Source organism: Solea senegalensis, linkage group LG6 (genome assembly GCF_019176455.1).
Source record: "Solea senegalensis isolate Sse05_10M linkage group LG6, IFAPA_SoseM_1, whole genome shotgun sequence".
NCBI lineage: Eukaryota > Metazoa > Chordata > Actinopteri > Pleuronectiformes > Soleidae > Solea > Solea senegalensis.
Window position 1 is genome coordinate 6,781,524 of NC_058026.1, and position 26,362 is coordinate 6,807,885.

General features: G+C 40.9%; 2 protein-coding genes across 2 annotated transcripts; one reads left to right on the top strand and one right to left on the bottom strand.

Moving 5' to 3' along the window:
• The first annotated feature begins 328 nt into the window (after nucleotides 1–328).
• On the top strand, nucleotides 329–13,334 carry LOC122771098 (protein FAM83F-like). The gene is made up of 5 exons (XM_044028444.1): nucleotides 329–914; nucleotides 8,259–8,426; nucleotides 9,468–9,589; nucleotides 10,666–11,354; nucleotides 12,360–13,334. Exons 1-5 carry the CDS (start codon nucleotides 444–446, stop codon nucleotides 12,404–12,406), a joined length of 1,497 nt encoding a protein of 498 aa, XP_043884379.1. The 5' UTR covers nucleotides 329–443; the 3' UTR covers nucleotides 12,407–13,334.
• Nucleotides 13,335–15,827: 2,493 nt separating this feature from the next.
• On the bottom strand, nucleotides 15,828–25,156 carry LOC122771102 (cytohesin-4-like). The gene is made up of 13 exons (XM_044028451.1): nucleotides 24,870–25,156; nucleotides 23,398–23,480; nucleotides 23,256–23,320; nucleotides 22,681–22,747; nucleotides 21,956–22,074; nucleotides 21,668–21,748; nucleotides 20,604–20,716; nucleotides 20,146–20,294; nucleotides 18,929–19,040; nucleotides 18,713–18,789; nucleotides 18,236–18,307; nucleotides 17,234–17,388; nucleotides 15,828–16,628 (listed from the first exon to the last, which is right to left on the bottom strand). The coding sequence occupies exons 1-13, from the start codon at nucleotides 24,886–24,888 to the stop codon at nucleotides 16,547–16,549; spliced, it is 1,194 nt and encodes a 397-aa protein (XP_043884386.1). The 5' UTR covers nucleotides 24,889–25,156; the 3' UTR covers nucleotides 15,828–16,546.
• Between the last annotated feature and the right edge of the window lie 1,206 nt (nucleotides 25,157–26,362).

The window sequence follows — 26,362 nt, forward strand, 5'->3', positions numbered from 1 at the left end:
AAGATAAATATGGACTTATATGAATGTAAAGAGTGTCTGATGTGTTTTATTAACTACTTAACAAAATAAATAACATTAGTCTTGCAGTTTTTAGATAACTAAATGCAAGAGTGTTACATGTATTCAACTTTAACTCTTCTATTCAGTTATTTTACTGACAGTTTAACTCATTTAAACAGTACACACACACACTCTACTATAATGCACTCATACTGGGCCAATAAAGTGGATTCTAAGTCTAAAAGTTGTTTTAGGGGCGCGGCTACAGCCAAGCAGTGAATTCCGTCACCTCGTGATGGCCCCGCCCTCTTTGCTTTAGAAAACTTTCCTCAGGTTTGTTTTACCTGCCCGGTGTCATACCTGAGACAAGGACTTGTCGAACACACGTCAGTGAGCGTTAGAGTCCTGTGAGCTGCGGGAGACCGGGACACCCACATCCAGCCATGGCCGAATCCCAGCTCACGTGCATGGAGGACGGCCGCATCGGAGTCAATGTGCCGGAGACCAAACCGGAGTTTTACTACAGCGAGGAGCAGCGCGCTGCCATCGAGGAGCTGCTGAAGAACGGCGACGGTGCGTTCAAGACGCGACTCAAGGATGACAAAATGAAGGACTTTCTGTCCGCGAGGGAAATCAAAACACTGACCAACTCTTTCAAACTCTACGACTCCGCCGAGGACAGCGACCGCGGCGGCAAAGCCGCGCAGGACCGGGAAGGGGACGCGGACTCGGGGGTCCACTCCACCTACTGGCCCCAGATGTCGGACACCGAGGTGCCACAGCTGGATATCGGCTGGCAGAGCGGGGGGATGTTCAAAGGCGTGACCCGCGTGGCAGTGCACACACATCCGCCCAAAGATAATGGACCGCACATCAAGGAGGTGGTGAGGCGGCTCATACAGGAGGCTGGCAAGGTGAGGTGTGGGGGCCCAGGCCCCCCAGGGCCCCTCACATCTATCTATCTATCTATCTATCTATAGGTTATTTACGTGTATAAAGTGTAAGAAACAAGGCCATTTCATCAAGAACAGTCAAATATTGATGTAACCCCCAAATAATAAGCCTTAAAATTAAAGAAGAGTTGTTGTTAAGTGAGTTTTCATATTTTTTTTAAATTTAATTATATAGCTTAACTATAACTTCATTTGATTACATTGATAGATATGTAGAAGCAGAACAATATGTTATGCAGTTCACAAAGTAATTGCTCATTGTGAGTTAATCAAATTAATTAGTGTTATACTTAGTGTTATAATAACGGTGTTATTAAGTCAGTCATACAACATGCTTACCTCAGTGCTTTTACTTTTGTATTACAATTACACAGGCATGTTTAACCACACGTGTGTGTGTGAGTAATAAAGTAATAATAAGAAGAAGTGTAACACTTTTTTTTTTACTGTGACCCTTATATACAAACACATTTAACAATACATTTCAATCATCAAGTTTCAAAGCAATTAAAGGTTATTTGGGCTCTGTAACAAATATAAAACGTAACATGTATGTGTAAAAAAACAGTATAACATGTAATCGTCTCTGATCAATTGAGGAAAAGTCAGATGTATAAAATAGTTTTTTTAAGCCACTGAAACTTGGAAAAGCTGGAACTGGAGTGAAAATGTGGAACATTATGGAACAAAAAAAGGATTTACTTATCAATTATTATTATTGTTGTATTATTGCAGATTACTCATATTTTCGCCCGTCTCTAACAATATCTATTTTACAGTAATCTCCAGATTATTACATGAGAAAAAAATGTAAAATAATTTGTATTTGCAGTGCAGCGCTATAGAAGAGTGGGCTCCTGTTAAAAAGATGAAGGGTCTCTCTCAGAATTGCTGACACTAAGTATGTGTGTACCTATTATTTTGACCAACTTGTGTACACATTGTAACAGTTTCCATGGCACTTAATATTACATTACATGTCATTTAGCAGACGCTTTTATCCAAAGCGACTTACAAAAGTGCATTTAAACATTTGGGTACAAATAAGAGCTAGAAGTAAGTAAGAGCTTCAAGTAGATCAAACTATGAAGTGCTAGTCATAAGTGCGATGTACAAGTTTTTTTTTTTTGTTTGTTTTTTTGTCGTCTTAGTCGAGGTAGAGTCGGAAGAAATTCTCTGCCCTTTAATGTTGTATGTTCAGTGAAGGTGGGGCGAGAATTACCTCCTTACCCAGTGACTGAGATCCTGGAGTAATTCATCCAGCGTTGCTGTTTACTCTCAGGCTGCCATATTATGACTCGGCTGAGTCATCCGTTCCGTTTGCTCACCGTGGCAGTCCCCGCTCGGCTCCCCCGGGCTTTTTTCAATCTGGGTCAAGGAGGAAGAGTCATGCATCAGTCAAACCTTTATTACACAGACTCCGTTCATCATATCCTGTCATTTCTTTTTTGTTTTGTCATGTTTCAAAATCAGCCTAGAATCATGCTGCACATTTAATCGATTAAATACTACTAAATAAATCTGAAAATTAGTCAATCTTCTTAAAAGGTCCAGTGTGTAACGTGTAAGAGGGTTTATTTATAGAAAGTGAATATTGTACCATGTTAAAACATGGATTATTTTAACCTGAAAAAAGCCTTTTATTATTATACTCCTAAGACGAGGTCCTTGCATCATGGAAGTCACCATCGACAACAGCCTCTACTGGACAAACCAGCCAGACTTGCTCCTCATACTTTTATGCAGAAGATAAATACACAAATGAAGACAATAATGACATCCTCTCTGGAATGTGAAGGTCACTGTATGTATAGTTTCCTGACATACTTAGGAAAGAGGGAGAGGGGTGAGGGGGAGGAGTCCTCTGTTTTTGTCACCACTTTTTACACACTGGACTTTTAAATATGACTCTTTTGGCTTCCATATGGTAGTAAACTCATTCTCTTTTGTTTGTGGACAAATCATTTTGAGCTTTCTGACATTTTATAGGCCAAACAAATACTTGATTGATCCAGAATAACTGATCATGACAATAACTGTAATGTACATGTATAATAATATAATATAATATACAAGCTTGGCCAAGATATTCATATTTTGAGTTGGTCAAGGCATAGACAATCGTTTAAACACACCTTTGCCCTAAAATAAATAAAGTTCAGGTTCAAGTGACTTAAATTATATCCACAGCTTTGGTTTGTGACAGAGGAATAGGCATCGATTTCTCACACAAACTATCAAGAACACCTGACGAACCATGACAAAACATAAGCAGCCGTACGTGACAGTGACAAAATAGACCAAAAATAAATGTAAAAGTCAGCTTTATCGCCATTTCTTTAACAGAGGTTCGTACAAACTGCTTAGTTTTGCTTCCCCACTCGTCCAGAGACATTACAGAGAACATACAGTTCATTTACATCATTTCAAGCAAAGTCTCTAACGCCAACAAAACAGCCAAACTTGGACATTGGTACCTATTGTCTTTTTCCACTGACGTGAAAGTGATTCAAATGTGGTTTTGCGGCCCCCTACGAAGCGTCCAGATTTATTTTTAGCTGTAAAATTCATACAGCTAGCTTTACACGTACTATTTAGCAGTTTGTGCTTCCGTCTCCATCAAGTCATGGTGTAAAATGCATCACTTCCTGTGTGTGGTTACTTTTTAAATATGACACATTTTATTAAAGCTTTTAATAATTTAGTGACCAAAGGATGGACTTGGACAAAACAGGAGATCACATATATATATAATAGCCAAAGTGGACTAGAGGAGAAAAGCCAGACTTGAAGGTCATCATGTGTCTGGATTAAGTCATTTCGCACCCATTTCTCACGGATAAATTGGCATGTAGACGAGCAGAGTTGGGAATCAAACCCACATCTTTCCCATTAAGACAACCCGCTCTACCACTGATCCACCATCGCCCCTGATGGAGTGACTAACTTTTCAAAAACGTGTACTTTGTCAATGCCTGGCCTCATTCCTCAAACTTGTATTGGGCTTGTACGCTTTTCTTGATAACTAGGTTATTTTTTCCGTGTTACCTTACTTCCTTGTCGTTCCGGTTATCCCCTTATCGTGCAAGGGCAGTCAGCTGGCGCAAACATGTTGGCTGAGTGTTCTGTTTACCACATAACTTCCTCATCTTATTGACAGTGCCGCTATTTTTAAACTTAACCTACCACTTTTTCTATCTTTAGGGGAATTTCTTTTCTTCCAAAAGTTGTGCGATAAGAGAAGAGGAAAAAATGCACAGCAGGTGATTTAGGTTGCTTTGGGTGAGCAGACTGTACCAAACGCACCAGCTTTCTTCTTCCTATTATAATTATAATTATAATAATAATAATAATAATAATAATAGCTGAGAAACCAGTTCACATTATTTCAGTTTGATTTTCTCTTTCTCGACACTGCTCCAGTTTCTGAGAGCTTCTCAGTCTGCTGTCCACATGCCTCAGCTTGTACAGTGTATGTGTAGTTTTCCCTCACAGCTCTGCTCAGCATTTTTCCTCAGTGACACACACACACACACACACACGGAGTGTGGAAAACAACCAGCCTTTTTCTGCCTGACAGAGGAACATTTGTTGCAAATTTAAAGAGGCGCTTTCTTTCCATGACTTTCTGTTTTTCAAGGAACAGTGGAATCACACACACACACATTTTTTTCCCCGTCCGTTACGTCTCAACATGTGCTGACATTTGAAATACAGAGCACTCTCTTTCTTTGTCTTGTATCTCCATGATGCTGTTAATCAGCAAACTTTTGTTTGACAATTGTAGCTTTGGCTTTTCACCTTTTTAAATTCCCTCAACACTGACTCACAGATTCTGCCTTGTAAGCTGCATGGGAGCGTATGAAAAGCCATTTATGGTCATCGACACAAATATTAGACATCATTCTATTGTTTCAGAGAGTGAAGCCAGTGCAGATGTGCCTGAAACCTGAATGATCATCACGGTACGACTCAGTCAGTCATTGTTTGTAATTCTATGAGAAAAGTTGATTATTATCAGTAAATATTTTTCTTGATCAAATAATGGTCTCAATCATAGATCTATGTCTTCTTCAATACATTTTGATGGATACAAAACAATACATAATGATGTCCATTTTGTTAACTATGGTCCCATTTAGAGTCATGGAGCGTTTCCATCGTGGTACAGTTTGGTTTGGTACAGTACGGTATGGTCTGGAAGGGTAAAGCCCTCGGTCAGGCTTGTGTTTTGACTGAGAACACTACCTTTGCTTGGTAGGCCGGGGTTGGGCTGTGCCTGATGGCCGTGTCAGCAAGATATGTGGCATGATGTTGTGCCGGTGCAACGACATCAAACGCAGCACAAAAGTCAACAACATAAACCTGCTCGGTTTGTGGCTGTTTGTCTCTCAAGACATCAAGCGATATCTGAGAATAGACTGTGGGAGTGATGCTTTTCTGTCACCAAATCAGCTGACTGTCATGGGTCTAGCTCCGCTCGTACCATACCATTGCTTTGGTACCCCAAAAGGGCCGGTTATTTTGGTACTATAAAATATGTACCATACCAAACCATTCCACTCACAAAACACGCCAATATAGACCATGACGTTTGACCGTGAAGAGTAGTTTTGAGTGGTCAGACGTCAAGGTCACTGTGACGTCATGGACACATTGGTTGGCCTTGTGAATTTGATTTCTGTTATCTGAAATCAACTGTGATCTTTAAATTTCTCAAAGTGAAGAACTTGCAAAGGGAATTTCATTACATGAATTTACAGTACTGGTGTAAAGGATGACCACATTAGAATTTGATGGTCAAATGGGAGTGGTTAAGAATGCTTTGCTATCCCAAAAATGCTTTTAGCCTCATGTCTATAGGATGCATCTGGAAAACCCTTGGGGATTTTTGTCAAATTTGGCACAAACATCCACTTGGACTTAGGTTAGTAAAGGTAACTTTCACTTCCTGGTCTGGGATCAGATTCCTGATCTTTAGCCAAACCACCCCTTCTTCTGAGAAACACCATGTAATTATGTAATCAGCAACAGGGACGGGTTCTTCCACTTTCCCTTTTGTCTCATGTGATAAAGCATTACCTCTAGCAAGGCAAAAATACTGAGGGCACGACAAATGGCATGATCATTTGTCATCAAAGAGTAGACCACATGAAGAGCTCATCATGAAATGGCATTTGCATACAAAAGTTAACATTGTCGTCCAGTGCTTTTAACTGTTGCATGACCAGTCCAGCAGAATATTGACCAGACTGGTTGTTAGCCTTTACTGTATATATGGCTATGGCCAAATAAGCAACTGCTAGCCCCATGATTGCAGGAAAAGCTGGAGCCAATACCAACTGACATTGGATGAGAGGTGGACTAGACCAACGGACCAACGTTGAGACACAAACAGCCATTTGCACTCACATTCACACCTCCAGTTAACCTAACTCTACTCTGCATCCACACACCTTAACTTAACTAACACACTGCCTCTAACCATGTGTCTTTGTTTTGTCTGCGTGCCAAGGTTTAAAGGTGCATGACAGTATCTCTAAAAGATACTGAATAAGCACTAAATTCCTCCACTTATCATTTGTTGTCATGCAGCTTTATATCTCCACGATCTGGAGCACCTGCAGCTGAGCTTTATATGACCTTACACTGCCTTCAGAGTGAGTGTATCACCAGGTAGCCAGTGCCTCCAGAGAGATTAGCTTCACCTCCAGGTTTCTTAGCTTTCTGAAAAGACAGTCTGAGTTTGGGTGACTTTTAGGAGTCAGCCTCTTTTTCCACATCTGGCTTTTTCCTGCTATAACGATACAGCATTTACTCCCAGGTTAAATGACATTGTGGTCGTCACAGTCGTCAAACATGGCACTGGGGCGAATGCACTAATTTCCTTGTCTCCGGTTCTGCACCTTTTCCCACGCAGTGATCTAAAATTGCTCGGACGGCATTGAGCTTGATTGTTTGAAAGACATAAACGCTCTCTCATCATAATATTGTCATTGAGTGTGCCTCTGTTATTTGTCGTGTGCCCTGCTTGTGTTGGTTCATGGTGCGTCTTGTTTGTGACACCAACAATCGGGCTTGTTTACAGGTCATTTTAAGCAGGTTTTCCCACGTGTGTTGTCATTTGTTGTTTTACAGAAATATCTGTAAAACAAAATGTGCCGGGTTCTAATTTTGCAAATTTGAACCCGATGGCCTCCAAAAGTAAAACCACATGTAGTCATTCTGATGAGTGTTCAAGTTGTCATTTTTCTGATAAATGTGGTTTTAATGACTTAATTGATGCCATGGAACAGAGAACAACATTAAAAATGAGAGTGTTTCTGCTGCACCTCGATACCCTGGTTCTACTACATGATCATTACAGCACAGACTAGAGCTGTTTCGATACCATTTTTTTCCTCCCGATACCGATTCGGATACTTGTGCGGTGGGTATCAGCCGATACAGAGTACCGATACCGATACCAGTGTGTTATAAAAAAAATAAATATATCATACTACGCCTGCATGACTGTGATATGATTATCATTGGTGGTAAGGTTTGGCTCAGGTTAAACTCTCTGTAAAACATGAACGAATACAGCAAATGAGAACCATTTATTTTTACCAGTGATATGTTATTTCGTTTTTCAGCTTGTACGTTTGTTTTGACTCTGGTCCAAACAATGCAGCACTGGCAGAACTTCATGTTTCCATGACGACTGACCGGGAAAGGAAGTGTGTGACATAGTTTTTACATGACAGATTGTTGAAATGATTCTCTGAAGTAACGCTAAACTTTAAAAACAGAGGCACACATACGCAGGACGCATGTACGCTGGTCAGTTGTCGCGCTGCTCTTTTCGTTTAATAAACGGGCCACTCCAGTTTGACTGTAGGCACGCTAACGGCGCTAGTGCAGCTAACAACGCTAACGGAGCTAACTGGTAAATACTGCCAAACCGCTAACGTTAGCTCCTTGTCTACAGGTTTCGGGTGATAAATTCTTCTTCACACCTCTAAAACAGCACAGCGCAACTGTTTCAAGAGCGGCGAAGAAGAACCGTGTCAGAGCTAACGGAGCTCTAATAAATGACGTGGTATCGGATCGGTGCATGGATTCCAGTACTCGCCGATACCGATGCCCAAATTTTCGGCAGTATCGGAGGCATTTCCGATACCGGTATCGGAATCGGAACAACTCTAGCACAGACTATATCCCAGATTTTTCTGGAGATGTGTAGTCCATCTTTTCCAACCAAAACACGTCATGGACTATAGTTTTCCTTCCAAAATACTATTTCCCTTTTTTTTTGTCTTGCAGGTGATAGCGATCGTGATGGACTTGCTCACAGATATCCAGATCCTGCAGGATCTGATGGACGCGGCCTGGCGACGCTCTGTGGCCGTTTACATTCTCTTAGATAACCAAGGTGTGCCGCACTTCCTCGACATGTGCTCCAGGCTGCAGATAGGCTCGCAGCACCTCCGGGTAAGACAACGGTGCACAGATACACCTACAACTACCACCAATTCAAACCAATATCAGCACCTTTGCTTTAAAGGAGACATCAAATGCTTGTATCACACATATATGTTAGTTATGGAGGTCTGCTTACACATATTAACTTGTTTTCATGGTTAAAAACCTACTAATCGCTGCAAACGAGCCGATCAAAATATCTCCTCACTGACGCTCTCGTCAGCCGCGCTGTTTCAGACCAACATCACCCCCCCAGAACGTGGACTGTGTTGTGATTGGCCAGCCAACGAGAGCTTTCCCACTGTGCTGTGATTGGCCAGGTACCTGGAAGTGACGTAATTGGTAGGCCAGCTCCCAGATACACAGCTCCCCCTCTGGCACAGTGGATGTTCTGCATCTCAGCAGCTACAACGAGAGTAGTTCTTCTTCTTCTGCGGTTGAATGTACGCAACCGGATGTGCCCGAACTAGTGCCCACACCGGGAGGCGCTACGGTGGTGAGGATTTCTGATGACGACATCAAATTACGGAAGTGCCGATCCGCTTCGCAGAGCCCAGGAAAACAATACAACACTATTTTCTCAGCGGTGGCTGAACTGTTTGTTCTGAAACTTTAGGGTTTCATAAACGAGGTAATGACGCAGATACACACACACACACGCACGCAAGGTTAATTGGAGCTTCCGGTCTATGTCGCCTTTAAGCCGAAAAATATCAATACAATTCTTTCGGGTTGCTATATATGAAAGACATTCAGTGTTTTACTTCTGCTGTGTTTTAAATGGTTTGCATTTAAAACAAATATAAAGCAGATTTAAAATACCTGTACGCAACTAAATACCGGGCCTCTTCAATTTTATGGAGTCAGGGAGAGTAGTCACCTTAAAACGGACAGATAGATTCACTGTATGGTTTTGCTGTGTGACGCACATGTGAAAAATAGTTTCCACACGAACTCTTTTGTTCGTATCAACACTTTTGCCTAAATCGTGAACCAGTTCTCTCTTTTCTCTCTCGTGCTGAACCATGTTGTGATCCTCTGTGCCCGCAGAACATCCGGGTCAGATCGCTGCAGGGAGTTGGATTCTTTCTGTCGTTCGGCAGACTGCCCGGTTCGCTCTCGAACAAGTACATGCTTGTAGATGGAGACAAAGTCATGTTTGGCTCCTACAGGTGAGTTTGTGTGCAATGTATGCACTCTTCTTCATTTGTTTTTCCAACACCGGTGAAGGTGTGTGTGTGTGTGTGTGTGTGTTGAATCACACGATGACTGCAGGTGAAGTCAAAAGAAACAAACTAATAATCATCATTTCAGAAGGGAAATTGAAGCAGGTCCTGGGTACAATTGAATGTGAAGTGTGTGTTTGCTCGAAGTAATCAGTCTCCACCTGAGTAAACCTGAGCAGACCTGCACTCACTCCGATCAGGAGGCTTCTGCAGTATGTAAATAATCTCTTAGACCTCTATGAGCACTGTTTGGGAATGCCCAACAGTCTGTTCTGTATATAGCAGGGGTGTCAAACATACGGCCCGGGGGCCAGATCCAGCCCGCCAGAGGGTCCAATCCGGCCCACAGGATGAATTTGTTAAAATTTCACACTACGATTACAATCTAAATGTAACGTCAAATACAATATTTCAGATACCTGTGACTAAATGTTTGTGCCTTTTTAGATCCAGTGTGATGTGTAAATAGTACATTTAGGCACGATATTGTTGAAATATCCTTCATTAAATGTAAAACAAAGGAGAAAAAAAGCAAGGAGTTCTTGTTGTTCATAGGTTATTATGCTATTATTTTACAATTTTTACTGGTCCGGCTCACTTGAGATCAAATTGTCCTGTATGTGGCCCCTGAACAAAAATGAGTTTGGTATATAGTGTCCGTTCTTTGTTAGGTTAGTTTTATACTGCATGTTACAACATGTTTTCTGTCCATAAAGTTGTTTAGAAGGTTTTTTTTTGATAATTGTAATTGTGGCAAACTGTGCTACCCTGGAGACAGATCTGCCACAGATGATTTTAAATCCTCTGGCAGGTGATTATTCGTGTGTTGCATGACAGCGATGCGAGATAAAGTCACAAAACATTACGGGTGTCTTGTTAAGACGAAGGCCAAGAAGAACCAGTTTTCTTAAAAACCAAATCCTTAGTACAGACTCTGTCTACAGGACCACATTTTGTGTCTTTGATGATGATGTTACAATGACCACCACAGACTTAAGTAAATCTGTGTCTCCCTGTTCCAGTTTCTCCTGGGCAACATCTCGCATGGACCGAAATATGATCACTGTGATGACGGGACAAGTGGTTGACTTCTTCGACCGGGACTTCCGTGAACTGTACGCCATCTCTGAGAAGATGGACCTCTACAAGGAGTTCCACGTCAGCCCGCCTGCTGCTCAGACGACCGCCACGGTCCGCTCCAAAGTCGGGCCTATACGTCCACCTTTACCGGCCACCACCTCTCGCTTCCAGGTCAGCTTAGGGGATTCACGGAAAGAAAAAATCGAGGTACCCGCGCACAAGTACTACAACCCCAAATACTCGCTGGTGTTTGGGGATGCTCTACGGCCAACGGGGTCCCTACAGGAGCCCGGAGCAAAGAGGGGGACAATTATGTCTCAGGTCGCTGAGGAGATGGAAGAAGGTAGACCACAAGTGACCAGCAGTGAGAGGATAGACCGGCTGAGTCCGTCAGCCGAAGCCCCGAGTGAACCCTTCAGTAGACCGGAGACGATACAGGACAAGAAGGGGCGCAGCACGATCAGGCAGAGATTATTCGGCAGGAAGTCCACTAAGAATTCACCGACACCACCCAATTGTGAGGAGGACAACTTTGATGTGTTTGTGAAATCGTCGCCCAGAGGGAAGGGGAACAAACTAGGCCTCAAGTCAGAGTCTCAGCAGCCGATTAACACCGCATTCGACAATGAGAGTGAGTAACGTGTAAAAGGGGATTTATGGAACGATTGACACGATATTTGATTCACTGTTTCTCTTAAGTGTTGGGTGTTGAATTTGACCCCATTCCCACTGATTAAATGGTTGATTAAACAGGTTTTTTTCACCAGTGGAAATATGTTCCGAGCAATTTGTACTTACTATTTTATTTTATTTTATTTTATTTTATCTTATTTTATTTTATATATAGAAGAATAGCAAACGTAAAATGTATTTATTTATTGCCAAGCAATAACCCAATTTATTTTTTCATGTTAGTGCAAAGTGCCTTGTGTTACCGCTAATGACAGCTGTGGAATGACTAATATTTAATAAGATACCAACTGTAATAATGTTAATACTAACTACTCAAGCAAAATGTTAAATGCAAATGTGTACTTTATTCGTCTAAGAATAATTTATGAGCCAAAATGTAAAATCAAAACATGTTTTTATTTTATATATAAAAAAAAAACTACTAAGAACGTAATATAACAACATTTTATTTAAAATCCCTAGACCTGCAATACATTATTATTTGGGTCCTGACAGTCAAAGCCGTTAGCAATAAATGTTAATGAATAATCATACTTTTTATGACTCGTGCTCAATATGCAAGTCATCAAAAAATTGTGCCGCTTAGTTTTTGTTTTTGTTTTATTTCGCTTTGATCGACGGAGAAATTGAAACTGAAGTTAAAAACAAAACATAGTAACCACTGAATTTTCTGTAAGTTTTCCTGCCTCTCATTGTGGTTCTGGTATGTCAGTAATGTTTTTTTCAGCACCTTCAAAAGTTGAGCGACGGCCTCGGGTCGTCTGTCGTGTATGAACACAACAGAAGCCGCTGTCTTTTACAACCTGTGATCCTGACTACAACTTTTATTATTACTATTATTTATGAACAGTGTCACAACACAGTGGGTGATCTGTTTATCGGCATCAACCTCTCTCACCTCACCAAATTCTGTCTTTTCTTTTTTGTTTTTTTCCCCCCCCAGGTGTGAAGAGTCGACATCGAGGAAAACAGAAGTGCTCCTTGTCTTGAGGGTAACTTGGATTTTTCTAACTTCAGAATGCAGTCCCGCCATCTTACAAACAAACCTCTTTAAAACCGATGCCACTTATGATTGTGCAATATTTTGACTTTACCCACTGTCTTAGACGGAGACCAAATGAATGTCAGTGTCAGGTACTGTGACAAATAAAATAAATGTGGGGGTTTTGTATTGGAATGCAGTAAAAGTTCAATAAGATATGAAATGGTGGTTCTGTTGTGTCTTGTTTTCTCTGAGCCTTGTTGGAAAGAGGGACAACTGCTCCCCCTGGTGGACACTGAGTGCACTGGTTTACATTGTAGTGCACACAGTGAGAAGCAGAAGAAGACTTTCTCAGCTTTGAGAAAATAAGAATTTGCCTTCAGTTTACAAGAGAACAAGGTTTTGTAAAAGGGCGTCTGATGGTAGCTGTAAACTCACAGGCCTTCTCTGAAGCAGGGGTCACAAAGGGACCCCAGAGGGGACAATTTGGGTTTATGTCCACATCCGCGCACAGTTCCTGACTCATTTGATAGTTTGTCTTTGCTGATAGCGCTACAGCTTTTAGCAAAGCCACTCATCATTGAAGATCAGTCTAAATCAGGACTTTGTCAAACCTCGGATTACTTTTGCTTTTTTTTTTTTTTGAATGGTTCTGCGTCTTAATTATTCAAAATGTCTCTGCGATTCCTTTTACTTTTACGTTTCATGTTGTGATTGCTCCGCGTTGCTTTCAGCTGCTTTTACTTCCCGTTTTTTATATCTCTGTTATTTGTTTTTTTTTAATCTTTTCATGACTTTATGACTTTTTAACTCCAGCATTGTGTCCTGATTTGAAGCACCTCTGATTTCGAAGTTGCTTATTCCTTTTAAGCATTTTCTGAACGGTGTAACATTGTGTTTTTATGAGTGTTATAAAACCTGGAATTTTAATGTGAATATTGTGTGCAGTGCATTTATTATGTGCTTTAAATGCCATTCATTTCTTGCTTATTAAATGGTTTCAAACCTCAGGAGGGAAATTGGCTCCATACAGATTGACGGCAGCCTCCCCTAGTGGTGTAAGTCAGTATTACAGCTACACAAACTCATAGGATCTGACTCTGTTCTCTCGCCTGTCTTTGCGTCTTCTTTTACGTCTTTCAGGGTATTTGCTCACCACTTGTTAGTAAGAGAGGAACCACAGGGCCTGATGGGAAATCAGGGGTAAACTGAGAGTTTAGGTGGGGATGTGAAGTAGGGAGGTTGGCAAGTAGGATGTTTTGCAACACTGAAACAGGAAGTCAAAACTGCAGCAGGAAGAGACAACTATTTTAGAGACTTGTCTTGCTGACACTCAGTTAGTATTAAAAGAAATTATTTCTGTGATTCTATGATTAAGATGTGTTATTCTACAGCAATGAAACTGCCTTTATTCAACCAGATGTTTTATTTAAAAATCAGAGAAATAGGAGATCCTGTTAGATCCTCTTACGGACAATTTGTTTTTGCTGTAAGGAAGTGACATCTAAATACTGTAATATGATACAGATTTAACCAAAACAGACTTAACAGTGCATTGTACGTACTACACAAAAAGCAATATTTAAATCGTAAGTTTGACAAGATTGCAACACCAAACGCTAACATTTTGGCGTTTAGGTCTCGTGAAAATTGGTGACAAATGCAGTTGCCGACGAACATTTCTACATTATCTTAAAGTCTTGAATCCATGAGATTAGTGCTACATATATATTTTTTTTTTTTTAAAGGATGTACTCACATGAGCCAAAATGTTTCCGGCGCCCTTTAAATCCACGGAAGTCAGAAGTAGTTTGTAGCTGCTGCTAAAAGAAAACATGGATGGAAACAGGGAGCAGATATGTGTTTGTGCCACATGGGGCAGATACATTGATTGCTGTTCAACCAGCTGTGCTGAGGTGGCTAATCATGCTCTCAAACAGTGAGTGGAAGGAGGGGGGGGGGCAACCGGGTCAGTGTTGTGTTGTCTACCACTTTAACCTCCACATGACGGTTGCCGTGGGTGACAAAGGGCGAAAGACAGGGCATAATTATTATGAAATACACGTACATGATTTCTCGCTGCTTTCTGGCATCAGCCGAGGTCCTTTGTTATTGTTTTAACAGAGAGAGAAAGAGAGAGAGACCCCTAGTGGCAGAAAGTATGTACAATGCATTAAATGATGTCATTGTGCATGTTTTTTTGTTTGTTTTATGTTGTGAAGCCCCACCCACCAGATGAACACTTCACCTGTGGCATTTTCTCCATTTAAAAGGCTCCACCCACATTGACACTCTCATCATGGCATGTATCTATCTTTTTAGGGCAGCCCATAGGGTCCAATCCCCCATTGCTATTGCAATCCGCGGAACTCCTAGCGCCGGATAAATGGGAGGCTTGCATGAGGAAGGGTTGCGTGAGAACTCTCTGCCAAAGCAAATTAATATGCAGATCACTGAGAAAGCAGATCATCTGCAAGAAGCTGAAAGAATAATAATTTTTTTAAAGTTGTTTCTGCTGTAACAGTTGTGTACACACAGCAGCTTGTAGTAGGACAGCTAATGGAGGAACAGTCTGATCGGTCAGCGTCTCCAGTCACAGGACAGATGTCCCCAAGGGTGCAGTCGAGAGGAGATGCAGAAGTCTAGATCTCTCTCTCAGTGCTTGTTTTTTTTTTTTTTTTTTTAGGTTGAAAAGTTAGAATGGAATCCATCCATGTTCTACCGCTATGTCAACGTCAGCTGACATAAGGCGAGGGGCGGGGTACACCCTGGGCCAGTCCATTACAGGGTCACATAGAGAGGTCAATTTAAAGTGTCCAATTTCAAAATCAACACGTAAAGAGCTAATTTAACACTGTGTCCAAGTGTATTTGTTGTTAAATTAACTCTTTCCTAGGGGGCATTCTACTCTCTGACTTTGACACTGCATATTTAACACTGTGAAATTTACTGTGTAGGAAACCAGAGAAAACCCATGCACATTCCAACTGTGCAACTGTGTCCCGAACCCAGGTCCTCTTGCTGCAAAGGCAAAAGTGCAAACCACTAGTCCAACCGCGTGACCCTGTAAGGTTTCAAAACTGATATTTTAAAGACATACGTGAAACTGCTCGCTGTACAGCAAACATGCATGTTGTCACTTTAAAAAAAAAAAGAAAAAGTAGTTCAAAAAAAAATTTGATTTAGATTTAGACGTGTTACCACGAAACCACAAAGACAGCGTTGGCGCTCCACCCATCAACATGCAAAGCCCGGGATGAGAGCGGCGCTCGTCGTACACACATGAGGAAGTGAGGTGTGGTCTCATGGTTTCACTGCGTGTTCACGTGAGAACACAGCTGTCTATTTGACCCCTCAACCCAAAACAGCACCAGCTCTAAAATGTCAACATGTTTACCTGTGAACACAACACACACAGTGATTGCAATGTTTCACAAAATAAAGGTGTGTTTTAAAGTAAATACAGTCACTCATAATATACAAATACCCCTTTTACAATGTACATGTTCATGTGAAACGAGCCGTAAATTCGTATTGCATTGTATTGCACTGTGCTTCAAAATCCAGTGAAGGGTGAAAGATACAGACTTCCTCTTATAAAGTACCACAAAAAAAATATTTATACAACCAACCGGTGAAAGAGCAAATAGCAAAATGCTTAAACTGTACAACAAAAGATCTTCAGCTCACACCAAACCAAACAATACTTTTTGTCATTTGAGAACTGAAATATGACATGCTTGATGCTTGGAGCAAATATCATCTGCAAAATAACCAACAAACCTCTCGTGACAGAAACTGAGCCATATTTAAACATGCACCAGCAAACCCTTGAGTTTTCTCGCCAGCAACGTCTCTGCGGCTTTTTCAAGAGCGACAAAAATGTGTCATCGTCCTTTGTACCTTTGACACAGATACACTCTGTCTGCATCAAGAGGGACGGAAAGAGAAGTCCCTTCTTTTAGACTCCATCGCCGGTGTCAGCGTCGCTCTGTCTCGCCTCCTGTGTCGCGTCGCCTCTCGTTTTTTTTTGTGTTTAGTACAACTGATAAAAAAAAAAAAAAATCCACAACGTCCAGATTCCAGAACAGAATCCCACCGTGGTGCCGTTCCATAAGTGTCCGTGAGGGAAGGAAGCAGCTGACCGCTCAATCCTGGGGCGCTTGGTTTATCACCTTCTTCTTACGCACTGAGACCAAGTCGTAGAATGGGTCTTTGGTGATACTTGCTCTGTTTGAAGGAAGAAAGACTGTTATGAGTATTATGTATTTTTATTATTATTATTATAATGCAGTGTCAGAGTGGAGGATTTTTGTGTGCACAACTATTCTTGGGACAGACTGTAATTAAAGACTGGTGTTAGCGATAAGCAGCTTGGACTTTGTGTTGATAGGAGTCGTTTTAAGTGTAGAATGATGATGAAATTCAAATTTCATCATCATTTTGTGTTAGAAAAGCTTTTAAAACTTGGCGTCCACTGGTGTCTGTTCAGAAAATAGCACTCAAATGAATGCCAGTGTTTCCAAACAAGAATGAATGGCTGTAATGACGTTAACATTGGTATTTTTATTACATCTATTTTCCCAGACAATTTTATTGACATTATGCAGTTGGACAAACAGAGGTGCGTGTGTGTGTGTGTGTGTTCTTGTATGGGTCTCTGTGTGAGGACGAACAGCAGATAAACCACAGAGTGAGGACATTTCGACTGGTTTTCACATTCTGTTACTTCTTCAAACTGCCTTTAGAGGGTTGAGACTTGGGTTAAGGTTAGGGTCTGGGCTAGTGAGGGTTAGACATTAAGTTGTGATGGTTAGGGTCCGTCGGGGGCTGACCTGATGGCCTCGATCCAAGAGTCCCTCTCCTCGGCACTGGCGGCACAGATGGTGTAGGACTGATGTTTCCCCTCCACCACTCTGCCGTTCGTCTCCGTTTTGCACGCCTTGATCTTCTGCCCTCGACTGTTGGGGCTGTACAGCTCCAGACAGTACTAGACGAAACCAGAATGACAGAATAATCACCTGGTTGATCTATAATGACTGAGTCATGTTTGCACAAGATTAAAAGGGAAATCAAACGTAGATGTCCACAGACTTTGCTCCCTGGACTTCACTTTTCAAAGCACAAGACTACATCCATCTTTATATCCAGCCTTTATTTTAGACAGTGTAGGCCACATGTGTCAAACTGCTGGCCCGGGGGCCACATGTGGCCCTCCAATCAATTACATGCGGCCCGCCCACCACTGTGCAAGGTGATGGAATAGAGGCAGAATATAAGACTAAATGTATTTGCCGGCAATATTTTTATTATAGTAATAAGACATTAAATGTATTACACTCAACATTAAATTACATGTATTTAATGTATTTATTATTTAATGTATATTACATGTATTTTTAATCACAATTATCCTCGTCATTATTTGCCAAATTTAATTTGTGCATCATAAATATGTTTTTATTGTGAATAAAGCACTTTTACTTTGCAATAACGTCTAATATCATAATGAATATCTTGTATTGCCCACCGGCTACTAAATAGTTGTTTTTTCCACTTTTGCTCCTCCATGTTGACCAGACTAGATGCTCATTGGCCCCCAGGTCATTTGAGTTTGACACCCCTGGTGTAGGCAGTTGTTACCCCCTCTCTCGTAACTGCCTTGTGATTGGTTAGTTGTTTTTTTTTTTGAAAGCAGAGCCCAAATGAGGAGCGAAAGTCCAGTTCTCTCTCAGATCACTTGAATATCATTAAGACGAAAGGACAAATATAACACCGAGTTCACTTTTCAAAAATAATTCCTGCAACGTAAGCAAACTCAACATGCAAGGACTCACCGGTTTGCGAGGATACGGCACTTCTCTCACACAGAGGTTCTCTAGCGGGATTATGCCTCGGGGCTCTTTGTCCTGCCGACAGATTAAAGAGACGCGGAGTGAGTGGAAGTTATCGGGATCTGATGTTGTACATTTGTGATATTTGGTTGTACACTTAAAGATTTGACTTGACAATGACCTAAAAAAGAAAAGAAAAAAAACAGAGCTAATTAAAGGTAAACGAACTTCCGTGTAACATGATCTATATCACTTCCAAGATTAGTTTCTATTCAAACCCACATCATCCTTCTAAATGAGAAGCACTACTGCGTCAGCGCTGCCATGCCAACGCAGACCACAAGGTTAAAAGTGAAAGAGATGAATACGTGGATTGTCTTTCTGTCGAGGTCAGTTTCCGTCTGACTGGCTTAAGGATGGTGACTAAAGAGGAAGAGGAGTTTGATTATGAACGTGTGACAGTGAAGCAGCGGAACTTACAGTGGTGAACTCAAAGTAGTAGAGACAGTTGTCGGTCAGGATGAACCATCGCCTCTTCCACGTCTTCACTCGGCCTCCTGAAACGCAAGCGCAAGCGCCGTCATTGTCTGTGTCGTCGCTCGAAGCAACTGTCACTGCACCCGCAGGTAAATCGGGATGCAAATATTTAGGTGATGCAAAACGTGTACTGCATGACACCGAGGACGGGTGTTTTACCCAGTTTCAAAAGCCATCCTTCTCTGTCGGGGTTGAAGAACGTGTGAGTCAGATCGTTCCCGTCGTCCTCTGGAATTTTGAAGGGTTCACTACGAATGCTCTCGTACAGTTTCTGAGGAGAAGGAGAGGGAGTAGTTCAGAATACTTCAAACAATGCGGTGACAGAAAATCCACCCACATTTCCTGTATCACTTTCAGTCACTCAAAAACAGACTATATGTGCTCCGTGTCTAGAAAGTGAAGCCAATGTGAAAGTGCCTAAAACTTGTGTTCGGTGAATGGCCATCGGGGGGCGTTGTAAACACACATACGAAACAAGTCTAGATGGAAATGAGCTTATTTCTCCCTTGATTTATAATTGTTTCGCTCAAGGATTCTGTGGATTCTCAATTTTGAAGACAAAGAAGACGTGTGATTTAGGGAAGAGGTCTCAAACGCCTGGAGCCACGTTTGACTTGATATCACAGTGAAGAGAATTCAGGCCTTGGTTTCAGGGGAGGATCAACAGTCTCAACAGTTGGAGGATTTCCTGAAACTCATATGGCGTTTGAGACCACAGATTCAGGGCGTCACTATGGTGGGATTTTACAGGGAGTGTGCACCCCCAGTGACCTGCCAGTCAATTGACCTCTCCATACGATTCCACCCCCCTTGGATCTTCCCCAGCTCCGCCCTTTCCAAAACCAACCAAACATGGTCTCTTCTGGTCAAATAAAAAAAAACATAAAGAAAGGGAGACAAACTGAAGTGACGCTGAATCCGCAGTGAGACTGGGTGGAGCATGGGTGTGTTCACACCAGCACATAGTCAACAGATTATTAAATATTAAATAAATAAATGAGTCCTTTATCATCCTTTAACTAGAAGCCTTCCTAGAATTAGGAGCAGTGAACAGCCACTGAGCACTATGGCAACCCTTTATTTGCAAGCCAAGTTCCCTTTCCACTTGGCCATAATGTACAGTCCTGTGTTCAAGCCACCATTATGATATAACACAACCAGACAGGAAATGTGTATGCAAAGTATTAGTATGTCAGAAAAAAACGCCTCGACAGGCTAAACTGTCAAATATTAGTTTTTATAGTTAATATACTTTTATTTTTTGTGTCCTTCCCTGTATAATGTATTGTATTGAGACTTTAGAAGATGAAAATGACAGCTGTGGTCATTGTCATGTGACTATAGGTCGGACGCTGCGATTGGCTGGACGTTCTCACCGAGAGCAGCTCATCGGGCAGGTCCTCGCCGTTGTTGATGCCTCTGTTCATGGAATAGAAGCGCTCCAGCGTGGTCTTGTCCTTCACGTTGGGGTTGTGGAGGCTGGTGTTCAGCATGATTATAGCGAAAGACAGGATGTAGCACGTGTCTGGTGTTGTAAAAGAAGATTCACCCCCACACACACACACACACACACATACCAAAGTAAGAGGAAGTTAAAAAAAATACAGAACAATATACAGAGAAAACAAGAATTGTCGACAGAAGTCAGAGAGACATGATGTTAAATAAATCTGTAAAAGTACTTTACTGCATTATTCCTAACCAGTTAATGGCTAACCCTTACCACAATTAAAATCTTAGCCTTAAACTTAACCAGAAATACAAACACACACACACACACACACACAGAGGAAGAGGACATGTCACATGTGTGTAGCGACTTCTTGAAGCTCACCGGTCGACTGGAAGACGTGAGTGTTGCAGTCGCAGTAGCGTGTGGCAAACGCCTCCATCATGCGGTCGATCTTCTGGGCTTCGCCGGGCAGACGGAAACTCCACAGAAACTGTCTGTCTCGCACACACACACACACACACAAACCACAACAAGAATAAAGCTAAATAAAGGACTATTGTCATTTATTTGTTTCATAGTTATTTTTCAGTGTATTATATTTGGCAGCTGCAGTTACTACATAGCAGCGTCTTTTCCACCCACATAAAAAAACATCTATTTCTTTCCCATACACTTCCTCAAAGTGAGAGGGGAGAATAAGGAAACTAAGAATCCACAGCCACAATACTGGCACAGACACGGCTAATTGAAGTCATTGCACGTGCCTTTTATTTCCTGTAATCCGAGGTGAAGTCGTGACATCACGTCCAGGCTGACATAGAATCCACGATTTACCAAAAATTGGCCAAATGAATAAGACGTGGAACGAGTCCTTGAGACCATTAAGTCCACGTTACAATGTTTACTGGTGTTGGGAAAGCAGGTGAGAAATAGGAGACTGTCCTCCAATAAAACGTACATATAGGTCGTATGCAGGAATTACGACCTATATTTACGTTTTCAAAACATGCGCCCCTAGTGGTTATATATATATAACAGCAACCACTTCCGCCTTAGACGCTGTTTCTGTTTTTTTACTACCTAACCCTGTCTTTTTTGCCCTAACCCTACCCTCAGTAACATCTGTGCATATTCGAGTTGGAAAATACTACCTTTACGTCGCATTCAGGGGTTTGAAAAGAACGACCCACAGGCACGTTTTCAGAAAACGACCTATGTGTACGTTTTCAGGGGTTGAAAAAACGACCTATATGTACGTTTCAGTTGGAGGACAGGTTGGAGATAGACTTATTTTCCCATTCAAAGCGAGTTAATTATGCAATTCACGATATTCTCATCTCCTTGTTGGCTTCTGGAGGAAACGACCATGCCACCTATTATTATATTTCACAGATGCTCTGCTGTTATTTTTGATGTAAACGAGTGAAGGTGGGGTGAGAGCTGACCTCAGGGCCTGGACCAGGTTGAGGTCAGAGAACTCGTGCAGCTCCACAAAGGCCTTCAGGGTCTGGAGGTGGAGCTCCTCCCTGTGGAGGAGAAAGGAGGTAGAATATGAAACATGACACCGGCAGAAAGTATTCACCTTGTTGGAACCTGCCTTTACCATCTGTCTGTTCTCATCCTGCTACTTTCTTTTCCTCCTTCACACCACCCCTTTCCTACTTAAGCCAATCCACTGGGCCTTTCATGGTTTTCCATCCCTCCTTTTATCATCTCTTTCCCCCCCTTCTCACCTTTCTCCAAGAAATTCCCCTATCGCCGTTTTGTTGAGCCCCTCCTCCTTGTAGAGGAACTCGGCGATGGAGTGAGCACTTCCATCCAGCAGCTTGTTTTCCACCAGGTACCGGATTCCCTGCACACAGACATTCACATGCACGGGATGTAAAATTGATAAGCGGAATATAGTTTCATGCAGAGGGAAGTGCAGCGTTCTCGGTTTGGGACGTAGTGATTCACACTCTGCTGTGGTTTCATAATGAGCTCATCTCTGTTTGGTAAAAACCATCTTTTTTTTTTCTAATCCTAATTCCTTAAAACCAGTCTCTCTTCCTCTTGCTCGCACAGCCGCAGGGATTTGGACGTAAAAACAAAACAAAACACCAACCACTCAGACTCGACGCCTCCCTGTAGAAAGAGAAACTGGTGGTGCTTTTAGTTTGTGTTTGAATGTGTCTTGTTGCATGCACACCACAGCGTCATGTGCGGCGACCTGTTGCCGTGGCGATGGGAAGTCCACACATGACGAGTGTGTGCGTTGTTCTTAAGACGCTCAGTTGCCAAAATGTGTATGTTCATGAGTTTGAAGATGATTTTGTTACAGTTTGTAAATGTTAATATTTACAGGAAAAGATCACATGTGAAGTATCATGCATTAATTCTCCTACATATTATTTTCTATATATCTTATATGATATAAAACGGAGTTCCATAGAGCACAGTGGCACATGCTCACACTCACTTTTTTGGGGTCCATGTTGAATTTCTTCTTCCCATTTGAAAACCGTTTGCTCTTCTCTATCGTCTTGCTGCGTGGGGGGAAATCAACATTTGGTATTTACTCACACTGATATTATAGGCATGTACAGTATACCGTATATCCCAAACTGCCGTGCAACATCTCTCACTTAAATGCTGGTATAGTTTACCTTCATGGTTATACAGCTTATTATTAGAGTCAGCGAGAGCCCACGCTTAGGAACTAGTGACATTTAATCATGGCACTGCAGACTGTGAGAAATGACTCCTCTCTCACCTCTCTGTTTCCTACATACTGTAGGTGACTGCATTGACCCCCTGACTGGAAATCCCCCTGACGAGGCCCTGATACTGATACTGATACACTGATACGGAATCCCAAATAAAGCTATTCTTTTAATATGATGATTAAAAAAAGAAAAACCTTTTTTAAAAAAAAGGGAAATCTTCCATATGAAACTACACACATTTCTAACCTTATGGTGAGTGAGTGAAACTATGTCAGAAAGCCATTGTGAAAATGAAATGAAATCAAACAGGTGCGGGCTCGAAACTCACTTTTCCTCCGCAAACTCAAAGCTGAGTACTTCGGCCATCACGTTGTCGATCTCCATCTTTAACTTCTGTACGGGGAAGAAGAATGTTTTAATATAATAATAAAAGTTTAAGTTGGAGTTAAATATGGATGCAGATATCTCACCTGGATTTCGTCCAGAAGGTCTTTCTTATACGTCTTAATGCTCTCAATCTCCATCTTCTCATCTTCTGTAAAGTCTGAGGAAACTGTTTGGAAGAATATATTGAACCAAACATTAGACGGATTGTCAGGGACTCTAAATTTATAATTTTACATATGATAAGGGTGCAAAATTCAATTGTTCTTCTATTTTTGTTTATAAAAAATGAGCCAAGCAAACTTTGAAATGTGACATATTTCCAAATTTCACAAATTTTTAGTACTTTTTGCTCAGGTGTGTTTATGTAACTGGTGAAAATGATAACACAAAACATGTTATCAGATTGCCTATAGGTTGTGCTGGGGAAAAAAAGGATATAAGACTCTCTATATTGCACATTACGTTTTAACATAGTAATGGGGAAAAAAAGCAGCCTAAATGCTCTGTGTTCTGGGGTTTTACCCTGCTTTGCAATGATTTGAGTGATTTGAAATTACATACTGCATCTCTGTATCTTATATGTAAACATAGAAATGAAAAAGGAAATGTGGTTTTCTCTGAAGAACCTGCAACACAGGTGTTGTGGTTTTCACATTTCTCGATAAACACACATTCAGACCTGTGCGCGCACAGCTGCTAATATTGAATACTGGAGGTTTTGAGGAACACTTTGAGTGGTCACTGTCTCCTCAGGGTTTTCTGCTGAAAAAGAGCTTGTTTGAATATCAGGAGGAAGTAACTTAAAGGTATAAGTGTTTGTCATCAGCGTACAGGATGTCGTGTGTTACACCTTAGATTGTGTCCTCTGTCGTGACAAAATGGCAGCTGTCATCCGTCTGTGTCGAGATCGAGTCCGGGGTGGTGTGACCACAGGACTTCCACGTCCCCACCCTTCCTTTACACCTCTTGCACAACCAGCTGTTTACATGCAGCGTGTTTCGACAAACTCTATGATTTTGGCCATGATATGAGTGAGAACGACTTGATGGCTAAAAATGCTACTCAACACCTGGACTTTTAATAAAATTACAAGAGGACAAATGTTTGTAGTCAAAATACGGCTTCTTCTTCTTCTTCTTTTTGTGATGAAGTGGATTCTAAGAATATCATCCCTCTACGTGGCCAGTGCATCTTTAAACCACAGGATGCAATTTACAATCTGCTGTATTACCAAGAACTCCACCACACCACCTCTGACTTAGTTATTTGCATTTGTTCACAGGTCACAACTATTATCTGTGAATTTGAATATGTGAAGCTACACAAAACAACACATGAAATGACATTAAACAGCCTTGTTTTATTCTTTATTGTTATAATGTCATACCAGTTTGCTGCTAAATGTGTGTAATATAGTATTTGTAGTTGTAAAAAAAAGTTTAAATACTCATCAATACACAATGTGAATGGGATGCCTTAACATGAAATATGCTCATAATCCTACATGTTCATAATGGATAGAATAAGGACAGAAATAAAGCTAAAATCGTCTTACCCATTTGGCAATCAGTCATTTAATCCAAGGAAATATATATTTAAAATAAAAGAAATAGAAGAGAGAACAGGAGTCACAAATCCAAATGTCAAGTGAGGGTCCGAAGACGTGCACACTGTCTCAGTACATGGTGCAGTGGAGCATGAATGATGTGTTCTCTTTTTAACTCCACCTCTTCCTCATCCATCGGCCATCAGTGTCGAGCTCACATCAGCACAGAGACACAGGTAATGACAGGCAGGTGGAGCTCCTTTCAAAATAAGAGTGTCGTTCGGCGAATTGATGACATTAAGATACACAATGAAACAACAATGTTTTTCTGTTAGGATTTTTTTGTAGATGTGAGATTCTTTAAAAAAAAACACACACATCCTGTGACAGAGTAACAGAGAATGTGTTGAAATTTGCCCGAACAACGTAACCTGGGTGCAAATCCCGTTGCACACCAGGAAGCAGGTTATGAAAGTCCAGCGTGACGTCACGTGGTGAGGTAAGTACGTGGTGAGTCATGACTAAAGGTGAACTTTAATTTATTATTATTATTATTATTATATTATATGTATATATATGTTATTTTATTATTTTGTGGCTTCACTTGATATTTAAAAGTATTTGACAAAAGCAGAAGTGCTGTTTTGCCTTAATAATGTCCACTGTTGACAAATCATCAAAAAGGAAATTAGGAATCTAGATTTAGTTTACGTTTCAAAAGTGTTTATTGTTTAAGCTAATGCAAAAAATATAACAATAAAAAAATATATAATTGTATAATACAATAATGCAATATGAATAAAATGTGTAAATGTGATACAAATACACAATGAAATAAGAATACTTCATTCAGACACACAAAATGATCAAGTAAATGGTCCATTTTGTATAAAAAAAATATTTTTTTATGTTACTTTGCATGAGCTCACATAATATTTAAAAAAAAAATATATATAGTATATGACTATACAATTATGGGATGTTTTTTTTCATGTGACAGAAAAACCACCACAGGAGATATTTGACATGTTTTGTGAATTGTATTCAATAAATGTTTATAATCAACATTTATCATAATCAAATGCAGACTGGAATAAAGTCACACTCACACATTATCATGGACAGCACCGACACTAGTGTAGCACCATCTAGTGGAAACAACACCGTATCACAGCTGTGAGTGTGTGATGAAGTTTTTACAAAGTCACATTTTTACAATTGTTGCAAAAGTACATTGAAATTTTGAATAATGTTTCAATAAAAATGACAAACATGTGTATAATGTATATATTAAGTTCTTAATTCATAATTAATTTAGTTTGTTATCTTTTATCCTTTTTAAAAAAAAACACTAACTAACACATATGTACAGTGTGTGTGTTTCAGGTATTACACATGTTGTGGGGACCTAGATCTGATTACACAGTCACATGATGGGGACTTGTCTTCCTTATGGAGACAAAAATCAAGTCCCCACAATGTAAAGTATTAGATTTTAAGGT